This window comes from Manacus vitellinus, unplaced genomic scaffold, assembly GCF_001715985.3.
Source record: "Manacus vitellinus isolate BGI_N305 unplaced genomic scaffold, ASM171598v3 scaffold_68_pilon, whole genome shotgun sequence".
NCBI classification, from domain to species: domain Eukaryota; kingdom Metazoa; phylum Chordata; class Aves; order Passeriformes; family Pipridae; genus Manacus; species Manacus vitellinus.
Window position 1 is genome coordinate 23,712 of NW_021940744.1, and position 17,695 is coordinate 41,406.

The 17,695-nt window shown below is 44.9% G+C and overlaps 3 protein-coding genes and 1 long non-coding RNA gene across 4 annotated transcripts in view; 1 reads left to right on the top strand and 3 right to left on the bottom strand.

Annotated features, from left to right (window-relative positions):
* Positions 1–1,103, bottom strand: part of LOC103764008 (tenascin-N-like) — a 13,312-nt gene extending 12,209 nt beyond the window's left edge. The window contains exon 1 of the mRNA XM_029964022.1: positions 802–1,103. Within this exon, the coding sequence (XP_029819882.1) occupies positions 802–877 (76 nt within the window). The 5' untranslated portion in view covers positions 878–1,103. The remainder of the gene's footprint in view (positions 1–801) is intronic.
* Positions 1,104–7,470: 6,367 nt separating this feature from the next.
* LOC108641541 lies at positions 7,471–8,062 on the bottom strand. Its single transcript, XR_001922071.1, has 2 exons — positions 7,723–8,062; positions 7,471–7,594 (listed from the first exon to the last, which is right to left on the bottom strand). It is a non-coding gene; the product is annotated as an uncharacterized LOC108641541 (long non-coding RNA).
* Positions 8,063–8,135: 73 nt separating this feature from the next.
* On the top strand, positions 8,136–10,860 carry MRPS14 (mitochondrial ribosomal protein S14). The gene is made up of 3 exons (XM_008930845.2): positions 8,136–8,235; positions 8,900–9,058; positions 10,360–10,860. The coding sequence occupies exons 1-3, from the start codon at positions 8,197–8,199 to the stop codon at positions 10,540–10,542; spliced, it is 381 nt and encodes a 126-aa protein (XP_008929093.1). The 5' UTR covers positions 8,136–8,196; the 3' UTR covers positions 10,543–10,860.
* Positions 10,861–12,042: 1,182 nt separating this feature from the next.
* On the bottom strand, positions 12,043–16,627 carry CACYBP (calcyclin binding protein). The gene is made up of 6 exons (XM_008930842.3): positions 16,501–16,627; positions 15,716–15,908; positions 14,966–15,062; positions 14,344–14,443; positions 12,886–12,980; positions 12,043–12,353 (listed from the first exon to the last, which is right to left on the bottom strand). The coding sequence occupies exons 1-6, from the start codon at positions 16,519–16,521 to the stop codon at positions 12,194–12,196; spliced, it is 666 nt and encodes a 221-aa protein (XP_008929090.1). The 5' UTR covers positions 16,522–16,627; the 3' UTR covers positions 12,043–12,193.
* Between the last annotated feature and the right edge of the window lie 1,068 nt (positions 16,628–17,695).

A 17,695-nucleotide genomic window follows, 5' to 3' on the forward strand; every position in this document is an offset into this window, starting at 1 on the left:
GCCCATTGGACAGAACTCCAAAACTTCCAGGGGTTTCCACCCCTCGGGGTCTACCACTTTTCTTAGCCTCTGGGGAAAACAAGGTTCAAACCACGACACTCCTCCTTGGCATCTTGGCACAAGGCCTGCAGCCGTAGTAGTGGCGCAGCATTTTTTACTATCAGCACCCAGCCATGCTAAGGTGAAACACACAGAAATGTAAAGAAAATTGTTCACACAATTTTTGCCTTACGACACTTTCCCCATCTCCATTCCACAAAAACCACCAGTTTGTTAAATCTTTTCTTAGAGACCATGCGGTATAGAACTGTGATCCCAGGCAGTGGCCACTGCAATCATCATCATCCTATAAACTCTGCTCTTCTGTTAGTCACTTAGCAAAGAGGAAAGAAAAAGACAAATTCTCAACAATGGCTAAATTCTGGAGGCAAAACTGAGAAAGAAAAAGACAGCAACAAGAAGTGCCTCCCTCATCTTTAACCCTCCTGTTCACCAGAAAATCCTCTGTTGAATCCTCCCACCTACGTGAAACTCAGGAACGTGTTCCCTCCCACTTCTGAAGGATAGCTGGGGAGATTTCCCCTGTGCTGGTTCCAGAAATGTCATTGTAGTACCACATTTTGGGAACTTCAGATTTCTTCTCACATCACAGAAGCCAGGTCACCATCCCAAGTGAAGGACTCAAGTATTTTGCTCATGGGGAACCCCCCATATCATTGACAAATGATTCAAGTCCCCAGATCTTGGCAGTGAATAGGCTGTGCCTGGGAAGTAAGAATGGATACCAGAATTTTTACTTACCTTGGCTTCCCCCACAGCACTTCTGAGGGCTGCAAACTTCCCTCAGCTCTGCCACTTCCTTCTCAAGCTTCTCCATCCTTTCCAACAGATCCTTAATGTGGGTCAAAGTTTTACAGTTCCCTTTGGGTGTGTGCACATAGATGTTGTGCCTAAAAATTATATTCTGCTCTTCATTTTCCTCAGCCTCTCCAGGATCCAGCTGCACCCCACTGCTGTCTTCACCATGCTGTAAGGGATCTGCTTCCACCTTAATCTGGGAGGACGTGGGCAGGTCAATCTTACAGGAGTGGCTGAGGGTATTCTCTGAGCATCACTGGAGCAGTTGTGAGATGCGGGATGCTGACCAGCAGATGTCTGAAGAGCACAGCACAGCAATAACCCCACTGGGAAGGCAAGCCGGCTCTGGAAATCCATCTGGTACATTTTCAGGGGAAGTGCCGACCCTTCAAACAGCACAGCTGCTTTCGGGATCAAAAAATAAATAAATATAAGAAGTGCGATCCTAAAGCTGGTTTTCGTGATTTTCTAAATGACAAATTATCTGTTTTGCCCTGATTCAGAACTAGGTTGGCAAGTACCTGGGAAAGAGTCACACTGGATGAGTTAAAGAGCTTCCAGACCCTCCAACTAGGAGCTCTAAGTTTGCAACCTTCAGTCTCCAGCACCTTGCATAGTGTTCACCTCAAAGCCTGATAACTGTGCTGATGCTGTGTACCTGAAGAATTCAGAGAGCTGCCACTGATCTTTTGGTACAGGAAGTTTGGGAGGTAGTTTTGCCCACTTTACATTACTCTTCTAACATAGCACATGGCCCACACTGTTATTTGGATTTGGGAGAATTAAAAAATTCCCTCCATTTGACGCCAATGCACTGGCATTTTGTGTGCCTGAACACTAGATTCAGTTGATGGATTTCAAGTTTATTTTTCTTTGACTCATTTATCTGATTTATCATCTTAGCATTGGGAAAGGTTCATTTAAAAGCTACTAGAGCACATCTGTTAACACACGGAGTAAGATGTGCTGCAAACCTATTTGTTTTCCTGTGTTTTTATTTCAGAAAGAATAGGTCTTTCCTACCCTCCATAAATATATAGGCAGAGCTTGTTTTCAGACTGAGTAAGGCTCAAAACTAAGACTCAAAAATACCCAAAATATTACTGTTAAACTTCATTGACATTTAGAGGTCAAAATTGAGCTTCAAGTGTTTAAAGCCTTCGGGTCTAATCTTTGACAGAAACAAAACTGTTTTCTGTAAAAGTTTTGTGCTGTCAACCAAGTAAGAATTTTGGATTAAATGAACACCTCATAGAAAAGAATAACAGGAAGGAAGAAGCTGAACAAGCAGGGGTGGAAGGGTAAAATATAAAGTTAGAAACCTAAACTCATCAGTTGGTTTATTCAACGTTACACACTAAGTGTTGGCATTAATGGTAGATGTCAATCTGTACAGGGGATGATATTCACTTGGTTAAAAAGTTAGAACTTCATACCACAGGATCCAAATGCAAAATGCCACCATATGTGACTTACTAAGCAGTCATATTATTCATTGCACAAGTGGAAGAAAAATATTATTTAAGTGCTAAATTAGATAATGTGATAACTAGAAAGCATTTGGCCAATATGCATCCACAGTAACAGCACATCTGAACTCAGATAACAGTGCTGCTTTGATATATATATATAATATAATAATAATAATTTCTGCTTTGATATATATATAATATATAATAATAATAATAATTTATAATCACATTTCTGAGAGTCATGCAATCCTGAGTGATGATGAAAATTAACTGTTTTCAGTATTAAACATCCTTATCTCTCCTAAATATCTGCAAAACCTCGGGAAATATCCCTACCATTAGATTCCTACCTCCCATTGGCAGCACAGCTGTAGGAAGGTGTCCTTCCTGCTCAGAAACACTATGCTTTGGTTTCTAAAAACAAAACAAAGCCCCACCACCATTGAAAATACATATCACACCTGACTACATGTGTTTTGCAGGCCACCCTAGTGCATCTCTTCAAGCAAAATCATCACTGACACCAACCAAAATAGGGTATGGATTTCAAGATTCAGTCTACAATTCCTTATCTTATAGCCTTCATAATATTAGGAAAAATTTCTTTACTGAAAAGGTAGTCAGGCACTGGCACAGGCTGCCCATGGCAGTGGTGCAGTCACCATCCCGGGATGGATTTAAAAGACGTGTAGATGTGGCTCTTGGACATGGTTTAGTGATGGGCTTGGCAGTGCTGAGCTAATGACTGGACTTGAGCTTAGAGGGCTTTTCCAACCTTATAAATTCTAGATGAAGTTCCCAAACAGACAGACACATGCACAAAATCCCTTTACTCAGCACCAAGTGATTAATGACATTCTGGGTTGTACCATGATGTCATGACTAATTAGGGTTTCATGGAAACCACAAATTGATCTCAGATTTTCCTGGGCTTAGAGATCACTCAGGAGGAAAAACCTCTAAACATAAGCATTTCTGTCAAGCATAATAAAAGAGAACAGCTTCTTTTGGCTTCCTCATCATGCAGTAAAGAGATTTTTCCCTGCTGTTAAAAGGAGTGGGTTTAACTGACTCTTTGTAGAGAATATCATGTCATACATATAACTGGCAATAATAGCAGATTAGGGAAAGGAATAATTTAGGAAAGAGTGCCTAACAGTCAGATCTAGCAGGCACAGAATATCATCCTAAGGGAAGGGATGGAAGAAGCCTTGCTCATATCTTTCCAGCCTTTGCAGAGGAAAGCACAGGATGATCAAAAGTGGAGACAACCTGCAGTATTTGTGTGAAAGATTCCAATAATCCAATTCTGCATGTCTTCCATCCTACAGCTCAGTGCCTGAAGGTTTGGCGGATAGGTCTTCTGTGTGTCTAGGTAACACGGAGATGGGACTGAGAACAGAAAGGGGGATTGTAGTCACAGGATACATGCTTTTCTCAGTGAGGCATTCAGCTGAGACAAACTACTAATTTTACAGACTCTCCATAAGTATAATTTAGTTTAACCAAATGGATTATTTGCCTTTATTTGCTGCGGTGAAACTACTCTGCTGTCCAAACCTCAGCTGCTTTAGAAAGCTCTGCATCAGATTTTTTTTCTGGGATTGGTCACAGAAGCCATTCCATGGAGCTGCTGTAATAAGCCGGCCAGCATTCTGTTTTCAATATTATGCAATCTTAATTAAATTAATGATTGCAATGAATGCTATCAATGACTGCCAACAAAAAAACACCACACCATTTATTTAGCAGGGTTGTTTCTTTTGTCTACCTTTTTTTACTTCCAGACTGTATGAGCCTTATCTATCACTACAGAAGTTTGGGATTATTTGAAATGGTTAATAGAAAAACAGAATTGTAATCAGCCAGGGAGGTACTGTGGTTCTAGATTCATCCTTATATTTACCTCTTCTTTCATGCCAATTCTTCTTCAACATCTGATAAGCAAGATGTATTGACTGTTCATACATGACTGAGAGATTGTTTCTGAAATCCTACATATTCATGTGCAGAGAGGTTTAACACTATTTGCATATTTCCTCATTACTATAAATATGCATTTTGTTACAAATGACTCAGCTCCCTTCTGTTACATCCAGTTTAACTCAGTCTTTCCTGAAGCAAATCTCTGTTCTGTTGCCTGCACGGCTCAAAAATTTTGTAACTCCTGTATTGGATCAATTTTATTTAGTCAGTGATAGACATTTTTACTATAAGTAGTATAATCAATAAGGTACTTTTATTGTGAAAATAGTGATGAATTTCATTTTATGTGGTAAAGAACTTAGACTCATAGAATCCTAGAATTGTTTGGATTGGCAGGGACCTTAAAGCTCATCTCGTTTCACCCCCTGCCCCGGGCAGGGACACCTTCCACCAGCCCAGGTTGCTCCAAGCCCCGTCCAACCTGGCCTTGGACACTTCCAGGGATCCAGGGGCAGCTACAGCTTCTCTGGACAACCTGTGCCAGGGCCTCACCACTCTCACAGGGAAGAATTTATCCCTAATATATAATCTAAACCTATCCTCTTTCAGCTTAAAGCCATTCCCCCTTGTCTGAACTTCTACTGGCTTTCAGCACTGTCTGAGAAAAGGTGCACAAGAAGGCACAGAAGAGCTTTTGGATAAGAAAATATCAAGCAATAACCAAAGAGTGTCTGTTGCAATTATGAGAGGTAAGTGTGGTCAAATTGCAGTACAGTCTCATGACAAATGGAAGGGCTTTTAAATGAAATAGTGTCACACAGAACTCAGAGTCCAAAATGGAAATTACTAGGAACAAGCATTCTAAAACAATTCAACCTTAGCTCCATTAGATCCCAAGGCAAAACTCCCATTTACATTAGCAGATGTGTGGTTTCATATGGTTGGAGGAGACAACCTGGGAAAGCTGAAGCCCTTCAAAATGCAGTGACATTAAATACTACTGTATGTTTTGTAGTAATAATACCTGCCCATAATACAGGATTATTGATGTTTATGTAAGGCTTTCAAAGCCTTAGAGGGCATCTGCTATGAGAAGTCAGACAGAAACTGGCCAGATTTTTCACTCAGAACAAACAACAGGAATCTCAAAGGAAATAAAAATACTTTTCTCTTACCTTTCAAGTACTTTCAGCTGTCTGGTTCAGAGCCCTTCTGATGCAGCCACCACTTGAAAGGTAAGCTGAGCAAGCTGAAAAGTCACTTTCCTCTCCTGTTCCCACTCCAGCTGCAAACCAGCAGCAGTTCCTCCATGAATTTAAGTTCCCAGGGACCAGATGAAAGGAACCAATAGAAGCCTCGGGGTGTTTCCCTCCTACAAACTGCCTAAGGAGCACGCTGGATTTGGGAGCAATTCCCCTACTCAGTATCAGTCTTGCATACCAACAGGAAGAACCATTTCCTATTTGTTTTATGCTCTGCTACTAGTCAAAAGCCAGAAAGCCTCTCCAGCCTGGTAAATCTGGCTGAAAACATCCCAGGAATGTTACTGAGACTCCCACACTGACAAGCACATTTGTAGTATGATGAGAAATTCAGGTGGAGTAAATCAGAAAGTAAAAAGAAAACACTTTTTAAACTCAGCAGTAGTTAAACACAACACTGTACTTATCCAGCACAATACTTAAAAAAAACCCCTCCCCTGAGAACTTAAAAGAAAGCAATATACATGTTGTAGGCACCATTAAGGTACCCACACGATTATTTTAACCACATACGTTACTGAGCCCAGTTTTTAGCTAACAAACTCCCAGATTTTGATCAGTTCCTTTGCTTTGCTACAACCAGAAGCTGTGCTGAGGGAGCTGAAGGCAGCAGCCCAAGGAATATCAATGCACGTCACTAGCCCTTGCCAATCTCAGCTGGGGAAGTGCCAATCACACAGGTGATGCTGGTGAGCAAGGGAGAGATTCAGCCCTGGCTGAAGAAACAGTTCTTCCCACACTCACCAGTTCCTCCCACATCTGGACCATCGAACAAACACGAAAGGGGAAGTGAAACGAAATATTGTAAAAAAGAATGAGTGCTGTAATATCCAAATACCCTTTGATCACACTCCCTGCTTTATTTGTTGGGATGATATTCCACTGATCACTTTTACCAACTGGAAAGATGGTAACAGACTTGCTATTACATCAGGGACCAAAGCTTGAAATTCTCTCCCTGCAAACACCAGAAACCTGCTTTCAAGCCAGCCATGCACGAACACCCCAGAACCAGGGTCATAAACAGTCGGAGGTTTGAACTGGATGCTCACAGAGGGTTGCAGCCCACAGGCTGGGCAGGCTGAGCTCTTTCTCCTGCTGCAGTTTCCCCTCCATAGACAGACTCGCACACTAGTTTAAAGCAGCCTTTTGACTCCTCAGGATATGAAGGGAGCACAGGGAGTTCGGAAATGAGGCCAGTGAGCAGCATTTCACCTCTCTGGGGCTCATGAGACCCAAGTAAAGCAATGAGAATTGAAAATAGCTATCCCTTTGCTAGCTTAGTGCTCTGTAAACATGTATTAGTGGCTTCGGCTGGGCACCTCTGAAGGACAAACATCTTCAGGGTAGTTAACACCTGGGTTGGCAGAACAGGCTGTGGAGAATTAGCCACTTTATCAGCACTAAAAATTATTTCTTTCCACTCATCACCATCAGCCCAGGTGAATAAGTTCCTGGGGAAGCTGTTGACGTGGATAATAAAATTTGAATCAGCCTGCCAACCTGGCCAGTTCTTCCAGATTATTCCATACTTCTGCACAGAGTAATATACCAGGCATCTCAGTTAAACACTGGGCATGCAGACAACAAGCAGCTTGACAAACCGAGAGAATCTAGCTTCTTGAATGACTTTTTGGAAACAGCTGATACAAATGGAAAATTCAATCAAAACTATTAATTCAATATCAAAACCTTAATGCATGTTCTCCCTAAAATCAGGACTTATTTAAAATGCTGCGTAAGTCCCCGTCAGTGAACAGGACAGTTTCTCTCACTGAATAAGAACAACAGAAGCAGAATTTCCCATGTTTTTCACTGTTTGGGGTTATGATTATTCAATTTTTTCTGTAAAGTGCTGTAACTTACCCAAAGGTTTGGGTATTAGGAAAGGGCTCTTCCCCCAGAGGGTGGCTGGGCACTGAACAGCCTCGCCAGGGAAGTGGGTCACGGCATCAAGTCTGACAGAGTTTATTAAGTGTTTGGACATCGCTCTCAGGGACACAGTGGGAGTGTTGGGGTGTCCTGTTCAAGGTCAGGTCCTTGTGAGTCCTTTCCAACTCGGGATATTCCATGATTCTATGATTCAAAATTCATGAGTTGAAAAAAACAAAACAAAACCAAAACCCCCACAAATGACAGATAGAAATTTAGGAATATTTCTAGCCGATAAGCAAGCAAAAAACCTCCCAAGAAACAAAACTCACCCAGCCTTTAGGAAAGCTGTTGGCAGATAACCTGTCCCACAGCAGGGACAGGCGGGCAGGACACGTGGTGTTCCACACAGAGACCCCACAACGACGGGGCGATGCCTCTGCATCACATTTTCCTGCTAGGACAGCTTTCATTGTCACTTTTACAGCCTTTCCCCACACCCGGGATCCCTTTGCTCCACCCGCGGCCGGACCCTGACGTTTCTGTGGCAGAGCCAGCTTCCTCTAATGACGAGTGGTGCCAGCGAGCCCTGACAGCAGCTCTGGGGCACACAGCACAGCCCTCTGACCAGCTGGGGCTCTCATCACGCTTCCAGCCGCAGAACCATCAGGAGCTGCGGGGATGGAGCGGCAGGGGGGGGGAGCTGCGGGGATGGAGCGGCAGGGAGGGGGGAGCGCCCGGGAGGGGGGAGCGCCCAGAAGGGCCGCACCCGCCATGCCCGCGCGCACGCGCGGCGCGGTGACAAGATGGCCGCGCTAGGCTGGGTGCTGAGGGCGGCTCGGCAGGTCAGAGCGACTCCATCCATCCCTCCCTCCCTCCCCGCTCTTCTTCGGGGCCATGTGCCCGGCCGGGGCAACGGGCAGCGGGCAGGGGGGCTGCGGGTGTTGTTAGATGGCTGCGGGCTCGGCCCCAGCCCCGCGGCGGCCCGGACTGCGCGGGTCGGGTGTAACGTGGGTTCGGTGTAAGTTGGGGCTCGCTGTGCCTCCCTTAGCGTGAACTCCTCGGCGCCTTCGACAGCCAAGCTGGGTCACACATTACCCTTCTTATACCTCATGGCAGTGTGCAGCTTCCTCACGAGGGGCAGCACCGATCTCTGCTCCCTGTGACCGGTGACAGGACCCAGGGAAGGGCTGGAGCTGTGCCAGGGACGGTTCGGTTGGATCTCAGGATAAGATTCTTACCCCAGAGGGTGGTTGGGCACTGACCAGGCTCCCCAGGGCAGTGGTCACGGCCCCAAGGCTGCCAGAGCTCCAGGAGCGTTTGGACAACACTCTCAGGGATGGGGGGAATCGTTGGGGTGTCTGTGCAGGGCTGAGATTGGACCCAATAATCCTTGTGGGTCCCTTCCAACTCACAGCATTCCATGATTCATGGAAATAACAATTCTTATGTAACTGGGGCAAACTACATGCAGCAGGCAGGTGTGACAAACTTCATTTCTTGAACTAGGTTCTCCCCTCACCCTGCCCAGGGCAGGTGCGGACCTACTACGTGGACTGGAGGATGCTGCGGGATGTCAAGAGGAGGAGGCTGGCCTACGAGTACGCCGACGAGAGGCTGCGGATCAACGCCATCCGGAAGAACACCATCCTTCCCAAGGAGCTGCAGGTACCAGCAGCCACCCCACAGCTGTGCCCGGCCAGGGCACAAGCCCATGCGTGGCTCTCACTGCTGTGATGTGCTCTGGGTCACTTTATAGACCCAGATGGCTGTGCCAGGTCACAAGTGCTTGTGTTTGCCCAGCTCACGAGCACAGAATGTCATATTGCAGTTACCTCAGCCTTTTGGGGGTGTGTACAACAACACTATTCGCCTGACTGGAGGATGTGTGTGCTGGGTTGTGGGGTTTTTGAAAAGTGCTTCTCATGTAAGCAGCACATGTAACACTAAATACAGTGAAATCACATTTTTTCCTCCTCATGCTGTCACTACTATACATTCACAAACCTATTTTCCTTATTTCTGATAATATGTGATGTTACATGATTACTTTTACAGCTTCCTAAATAAACTTTAGATTTATTTTTTTTTTGCTTATTTAAAGACCTGGAAGCCTCATCCAGCCAAAACCAGCAATTTGATCAATTAGAAATGCTTAATTTTACTTCTTGCCTGAGCTACAGGCATGTGAAGGCTGCATCAGATCTGGCTGTTGGATCTGTTCATAAAAATGCACATATTCACTGCTGTGCTCTCAGCAGAGTGCCTTACTAAGCACTAAAAACATTTGCAAGTATCAGATTATTCCTGTATATATTGGATCTGGCTATACCTAGTTATGGCAAGATCCTTTTACACTTAAAACATCCTGAGAGACAAAATGTATGAATTTGCTTTTATATATTGATTGTACCATTCTCTTGGTAAGTCTGGCTGCTGTTGGATGTTCTTACAGGACAAAACCAAGAAACACTGGAGAAAAAAAACCAAAAGAAAGCCCTGTAACACCTTCCAAAGTACACTGTATGTGACCCCTTTTACTGACATCAAAGCATGTTACCTGGGCAGGTAGTTAATAAAAAACACGTATTTAATTCAGCTTATCTTAAAGAATTAGCCCACCCTGCAACAAGGAGAAAGCCAAGTGGATTTTTGACTAACTATAATTCCTGGCTTGAGGTTGTTCAGTCTGTAATAAGGTTAAATTTTGGGTCTATTAAAGGGCTAGCCCACCCTGGCACATGGACAGAGACAAGCTGATTTGACTATAATTAGTGGCTTGAGATTGTTCTGTCTGTATAATAAGGCTAACTTTGGGGTCTCCATGTGGATCAGTTTACATTCACTGTTGGGATGCCCAGAACGAAAGGGCTGAGTGAGGAAGACAGCAAAGTTCACTTGTGAGGTGGTAGAGAAGCTTGTGGTGGTACCTGCACAAGTTAACTCAGTGCTGTGGCCTTCTGCTTTAGGAAGTGGCTGACAAGGAGATCGCGGCCCTGCCCCGGGACAGCTGCCCTTCGAGGATCCACAACAGGTGTGTCCTGACGTCCCGCCCCCGGGGCGTGAGGCGGCGCTGGAGGCTCAGCAGGATCGTTTTCCGCCACTTTGCTGACCACGCTCAAGTGTCCGGGGTGCAGAGGGCCATGTGGTGATCACCAGGGGATGTGCATTCAGGCAGAAAACACAAAGCAGGCTCATTTGTGCATGTGAGCAATTAAAGCGAGACTGTCCTGCCTGAGAGTCCAGCATCAACATCAAATAAATAAGGGAAAGGACAAGAAGTTGTGCTGATTCATTAACCTCACTGGAGTGCAGTTGGTATCAGCTGACAAGCAGCACAACTGCACTAAATCAGTCTGTGTGAGAGGCAGTTTGATTCTGAGGAAGTTCCCTACCCGATGGTTGCAGAACTAAGCTGAGGTTTGTGGTATGGGCAGTGTTAGAAATAAAGACATACAGCACAAGGCTCATTTAAGTTGGTTTTTTTTTTGCCACCATATGGTAAGTTCACAGTAATCTGGGTAAAAGCATAAATGAAACTGCACAACAGGGCAGTGGTATTCTGCCACAAACAAGGGTGAGCACAGACTGGGGATAAAACATGGCCTCTAGATACTCTTGCTATGCAATATATATTTATATTGACAACGAGACAAAGTGGCTAAAGGACCTGTTAGAAACTACAACGTGCTACCATTTCTCTCCTGTCTGTAGTGCAGCGCTTGGTCCAATGCTTCAAAAACAAGGTAGCAAGTAAGTCCTAGTCCAGACCCTAACAATAGAGTAGTGGCTTCCTTAAGTCCTAAGGTAACAACAAATCTGCCCTTGGGAGCCTCATGAGAAGGAAGCAGGAAAAACACAGTAACAAGCCTGCTGCTAAGCTCATGTTTGCCCTGTACTCTTCTTCAAAGCAATGCAATAAAGGGGCAGTGGCTGCTCTGTCCAGCAGTGGGGCTGAGAGGTGGCAGTAAAGAGGCCAAATACCACTAGCAGCAAAGTGACAGCAACCCATGACCCCCAGCTGAGTCACATTTTGGAGTATAAGCTATCTGAATACACTTCTTACTCTGTTTCCTTAGAACCCTTGAGAGGTGATAGGCAAAGTGGAGCTGATCCCTCTTTTCTTCACACACTGCTAGAGCCAGGGCAAGCTCCCTGTCCAGCATCAACAGCTTACTGCTCTCCTGTGACTGATGCCACCTCAGAGACACCCCAGGGAGCTCAGAGTTGGCACTAAAGAGCTGCTTACATTTCCAAAATTCCTAAGAGGTTAAACAGCCAGTAATTAATTTCTGAGAGTAATTATTAAATTTTAATACCACAGGATTAACACCACACTGTTTCTGCTTAAGTATCAAGCGCACAGCACAGTGGTTCTGCTTTCTTCAGTTCTTCACTTTCCCACATCTAATCAAAAAGCCACACCCTGTGTAGTGAGCATGACATTAGTCCCGACAACCACATGGGTACAGCTGCCATGTGTACTGGCAACAGAGGCCTTGATACATCCTACTTTAGGATTCCTTTACTTTTATATTCTCTTCTTGGTCTCACAGCACTCCCCACTCATCTGAGATGCTTTTTCAAGGAGAGGTAAGGATATACCTATGCTCCACTCCTCAGGAAACCGTGAACCACTTGACTGAAGGAAATGCTTTATAAGCTATTTTATTTAAATATTTTCTCCAACCTGAAATGGAAAATGACTGTCTTTGCTTGGAAGAAGGTCGTATAAACGATGATCTTTGCAGCACAGCGTGTCTCACATGGAAGATCGGTATTAAGGCGGCTCACAGAGTACTTTCAGATATCCATTGGTATGTCCCCTTTGTACTGCTTTTCTCTGCTTTCCACCCAGGCCTTGTTGATGGTGCGCTTCATCTCATCGTCCCCTTCTGCGTACATCTTTTTTAAAATGTTCATGAGCCCTTCACTGGGATCTGCCGTGTCGTAGGCAGCCTTCCTGCAAGACACACACATGAGGAGGTCAGGTATATCTAGCAACTCTGGGCAAAAAATTAAATGCTAACATTTGTTTGAAATATCCTGGTAACAGTGAGGATTTTGCTTTGGTTAAGTCTTTAGATCATGGCGGTCTCACTCAGGTTCCAAGCAGGGAGAATCCTAAGGAGCATCCTTAAACCAAGAGCCAAGTTGATTGGTGTACCCAGAGATGTCCTGTGGGGCGGGAGAGCATTTTGACGGGAAGCATTTTGCACCAAACATGACCTGGAGGCACTGCCCTACATTAATTTTAAGAAGCAGATGTGAAATAGAACAGACACAGAAAGTGCCAATAACAGTGTTACGTGACAGGCGAATAAAACCAGAGAAACGAATACACTGAGCTCTTTAAGTGACCACATTCACAACCCAAAAGGCTTTTTTCTTCTGCTTCCCATTTTTTAGCCAGCCTCCAGAGGTTCACTGGCTCCTTTTTAACACCTGGAGAACAAGAAATGGAAAACAAGATGGAGGGTTGAAAGGACACTTACTCTTTCTCTTTGCTTTCTTTTTCCACTTGAGTGAGACAATCCCATTTTTCCTCCCGCTTCTTCTTACACATCACAAGGACCGTGTCTGTCTTTATCTGTATGGTGAACACCAAGGCATGAGTTTAGAATGCTACATGAAGGGATCCTGGTTACAATGAATAAGATTAGCTTATAACATAAACCTCTTCCACATGCACAAATTCCTGAAAGGTTTCTCTCAGTTATTCATTATTATGTAGCCTACAAAAATTATAGCATGTGCTCAGCTTTAAGGCACGAAGTATTAACCTCACTGTGAACAATTTAAATGGTGTGGTAATTAGAATTCTAGTACAGAACTACAGTACCAATACAGAAGAACATTAAGTGCTGCATAAACACCGTTCAGTGATTCTCGGGATGCTCAGGTACCCAGGGCTGCCTTGTAGAGGGTCTAGACTTTGTACTGGACTTCTCCAAGCACACCAAGTTCAGGTAGACGCTCTTCCAATTTCTCTCTCCAAGGATGAGAAACTAGTTTTAGGGTATTGCTTAATCTTGCAGCATGTTTGCAAGTTACAAACAAAGCCTGTTTAACTGCAACCCTGACCTAAATTTCGCAAAGAACTCCCACTTGCCACAGCAGACAAGAGTGCTGTTGCTTCGCAAGTACGTGACCACTGCTCACTTTCAGCCCATATTAAAAAATCACCAGAGCATCACCTTCATTTATTTCAGTTGTTACAATTTCACTCTATCCTAGTTTTAGGGCAATTTCAAATTGAACCATCATTTCTTCCCATCGTGCAGCATCTTCACCACGTGCAGCAGAGAACACACACCGGTGTGCGTGCGACACCTCCCTAAGCCTGGAAAGTTGCTACAAGTAGCAGAGCGTGGATATCACCAGCTGCAGTCAGCAGCAGTAAAATGTTATTAATGTTCTGGTTTCAGTTGGGATAGAGTGAATTTTTCCCTTGGAAAATTAACCCCAGTGGGGGTTAAACCACACCACCAGTGTTCAGTTCTGGAGCAATACACCCTTACCAAGGCAGAGCATGTCTCAGACTTTGCTTTGGGAATTAAGCCTCTTTAGGCTTCCCAAGATTTCATTCTGCAGACAAATCTCTTAGACCTTAAAACTGCAGAAAATTTCTCAGAGGTATTTAAAAGATACAAATGGATGCTTGGTGGAATTTTCTGCTTAATTATTTCTGAAATCCTGTTGGAGAGCTACTAAAAAAAAAAAAAAAGCATAGTATATCCAGACACAATCTTTTGAAATAGGATTCCAGAGTCTAATTCCACAGTTATGACAATCACAGATTAATAAGAATCACATTCACAGTGCAGAGACTTTACAGTAGAAGGGAGAGACTGAAGGTTAGGACCGAGTCTCCTGAAATAATCAGGCAATGAACGTGATACTTTGTGAGGGACCTAAATTATCTCTTAACAGACAAGGTGTCTCAAACAGACCTTTCTAGAGCTGCCTTCCACAGAGATGGGCTTCAGGAGGTTGTTGAAGGTCATGGTATAGTTCTTTCCATTCAGGTTCTTCACCAGTAGATCAAATGACCTGGAACCAGAAAGTGGAGGGAGGAAAGGCACAAATATTCCAATCATTGCAATGTCTGAAAACCCTTTAGCAGATCTATTTCTTGGGAAAGCAGGTCAACAGGCTTGGATTAGTTTCTTCCCAGGGCTCTCAAATGTTCAGTTGAATTTTAACACTAAGAAATTAAAAGGACAAATCCTGACTTCACAACAAATCAAGATCTTCAGGGTCCTTTCTACTAAACTCCTACAACCTTGGAAAGGCAGATTTCTTTAATGTATATTTAAGTTCTATCAGCATCAAAAAACCAGGGCTGACACTAGATGTCCTGTCGAGCGTGGTGAGGTGCAACAAGCACTTGCAAAATGAAAACATCCTGATACCCTCTAAGGAGAGCTGTACTTAAGAGTATGTCCTGAGTGCTACTAAGAGCTAATACAGCTCAAGTTTTAAAAAAGAAAAAGGGAGTGGGGAGTAAGGGTTTATCCAACACTCCTGCATTTCAAACAGCGTTCTTGTTGTGGTACAACCAGATGAACTCACCTCTCTGTGAAATTCACCTGCACATTCTCAGCTGGAAGCTTCTGGACTCCATTTAAAGAGATGTAAATCTTCACAAACTTATCTGACTGATCCCAACCTGCAAGTGAAAAAACAGAGATTAACTTCTACTTTTCCTCCATAAGCTTCATACATTCCATTCCAACTCACTCCACAAACTCCCCTAGAATGACTACGAACTCTGCCTTACTGAAACAATCCTCAGAGGGATAGGGGAAAACATGAATTATTCAGAAATAACTCGAGAGCAAAAGGAGGTCTTTACATGTAGCCCTGTTCCCTAATTCCTGCAAATTCTGAGAAAAAACATGCATCAGCTGAGGTGAAAGGAGAGCAACCCCATCTGTGCAGGGGGACTTGGACGCAGCTGTCTGCTCCTGCTGCAGTTTCCTTGACCCACTTTTTCCCCTACTCCCTGCATCTTGAGCAATTCCCTCTCCTCTCACCTACATGGCAAGCAGAGAAGCCAAACCTCACTCCTTCACTTCTGCTAAGCATTAGGTAATGGAAAAATACCAGCTGGTACACCAGGGATCCTTAATGCATCGCACTAGGACCATCACACACACTGGGGTTGGCATGGCAGGGTAAGCACGTGGTACCTTTAAAGTGGGGTCCCCAGTATGAAATAAAAACTTAAAAAGGTTTTGCTATAATGATAAGTGGCAACTCTAACTCACAGTAATGCCACCCGGCCTTCTCTTCAGAGAGATGCTAGAAAAATAATCCTACCATAATTGTTTATTTTCACTGTGTACCCTCCCAGCGATGACTTTTCTTCCTCTGCCACATCTTTGGGCTTGGGCAGAGGCTGATTCTTGATTTCTATCTCCAGCTTGTGTTTCTCTGCCAGCAGGACATCATGCACCCGCTTCCTCGTGGCCTTCGTGAGCAGTTCTTTAACCTCCTCCAGATCTTTCTGCAGCTGGTTCAAAACCAAAAGGTCACATATATATTAGACACAGTTCTTTGTGCTCAGGGCTCACAGCTGAGCTCTTTGCGACAGTTTCCCATTTTCCAGAAGCTTCACATTTATCAGGTCATTAGTTTTGTTAAACCCAGAGCCATCCCTTCCTCACCCCCTGTGAGATATACATATATATGTCCTGTGGATATATAACCATATAAAACCATATATATAGAACCATCAAATCTTAATTCACAGAATGGCAGAACGGGTCCAGTCGGAAGGAACCACAATGTGTCACCTTGCCCAACCTCCCTGCTCAGGCAGGGCCACCCTAGAGCACATGGCTATTGAGGCTGGGAAAAACCCTCCAAGATCATCAACTCCAACAAGTTTTAAGCTTTCAATGTCTAACCCTTCATCATTTAAGAAACGACCCGAACCGACAGGAGCCGGGCGGATGGCACGGTTCCCCCGACACGCCCCGCCGCAGGGGGAGACCCCCGCAGCCCTTGGCGACCGCAGGGGCTGCCGCTCCTACCCCGCTCCCGCCCGGCACGGACCGCAGCGCCCGGGACGGCGAGGCCGGAGCCGCCGGAAGCCACCTCACCTCCTCCCGCGCCGCGGCCATGGCGGCTCCTGCTGAAACCTCTGGAACCTTCCGGCCGCGGGAAGTGACGAGACACCGCCCGCTCCGCCCCTCAGGAGGCGGGACATGGAGCCTTCCCGCCCCCGGGCGCTGAGGGGTACGAGCGACATGGGCGGGACATGGGGCGGGACATGGGGCGGGATATGGAGCCTTCCCGTCCCCAGGCGCTGAGGGGCGGGCGGGACCAGGAGCTTTCCCCGCCCCGAGGCTCTGAGGGGCGGGCGGTGCCGCCCTGAATTTGCTGAATTTGCAAGGATCTAGGAAGGAAACCATTTATCCTTTGAAGGCGACATAACGGCATGGTCTAGGTTGACCTTGCTGCTATCTCTGGTCTCTTCAAAAAACAAATGGCAACAAGAGTTACGCTTATATAGTGGTTTGCATGAATATCTATGTCTAATGACTTGGTTACGAGAAGCCTTGTTTTGATTTTCAAACCTTTTGTCATGATTTCACGGAGTTTCACTGTAACTGTCACCTGTCTTGCTCCGGTCACTCGTATCTCATGTGTGAGAGCACACCTTGTTTTGTAGGAGGACTTTGCTATAACTCTGTGAGGGGCCGGAGGCTGAGGAGCTCCCTGCAGCGGGCAGGGAGCACGTTTTCTTTTGGTCATCAGATTTCTCCCACTGGTTTTATGGCAGACGCCACAGAGCTCATGGCTGCGAAGGCCTCAAATAGTTTTGCAAAACAACATACTGTTTTCCTTTTTCAGGTAAAGAATATCAGGTTGATGCAGTGGAGTTAATAATGATGAAAAGGGAAGAAATTTGGGTTCCCAGCCTTTAAAGGGAACAAGGCTCATAAACTGAGTGCCCCTTTCTCTGTTGGCTCCTCATTTTCACGGAAAAGATTATTAAGGTTGGAAGAGACCTCCAAGGTAACTCCAACACGGTTTAAGCTTTCAAGTTCTAATCTTTCATCAATAAAAAACCCCAATTCAAACTAACAGCAGTTGGGTAGATGGCACAGCTCCCCAAACACGCACTGCCTCTGGGAAACCCCTCACAACAGTGAGCTTTCTAGAGCAAAACCAGAGTCTAAGTTACTGCTGGGAAGTTTTTCCTAACCTGTAATGTCACAATGTGTTCTCAGGGAGTAAGAGAAGATTTACTTATCAAACCATCTGGAAGGAAATGTAGCTTTTATTCACAAA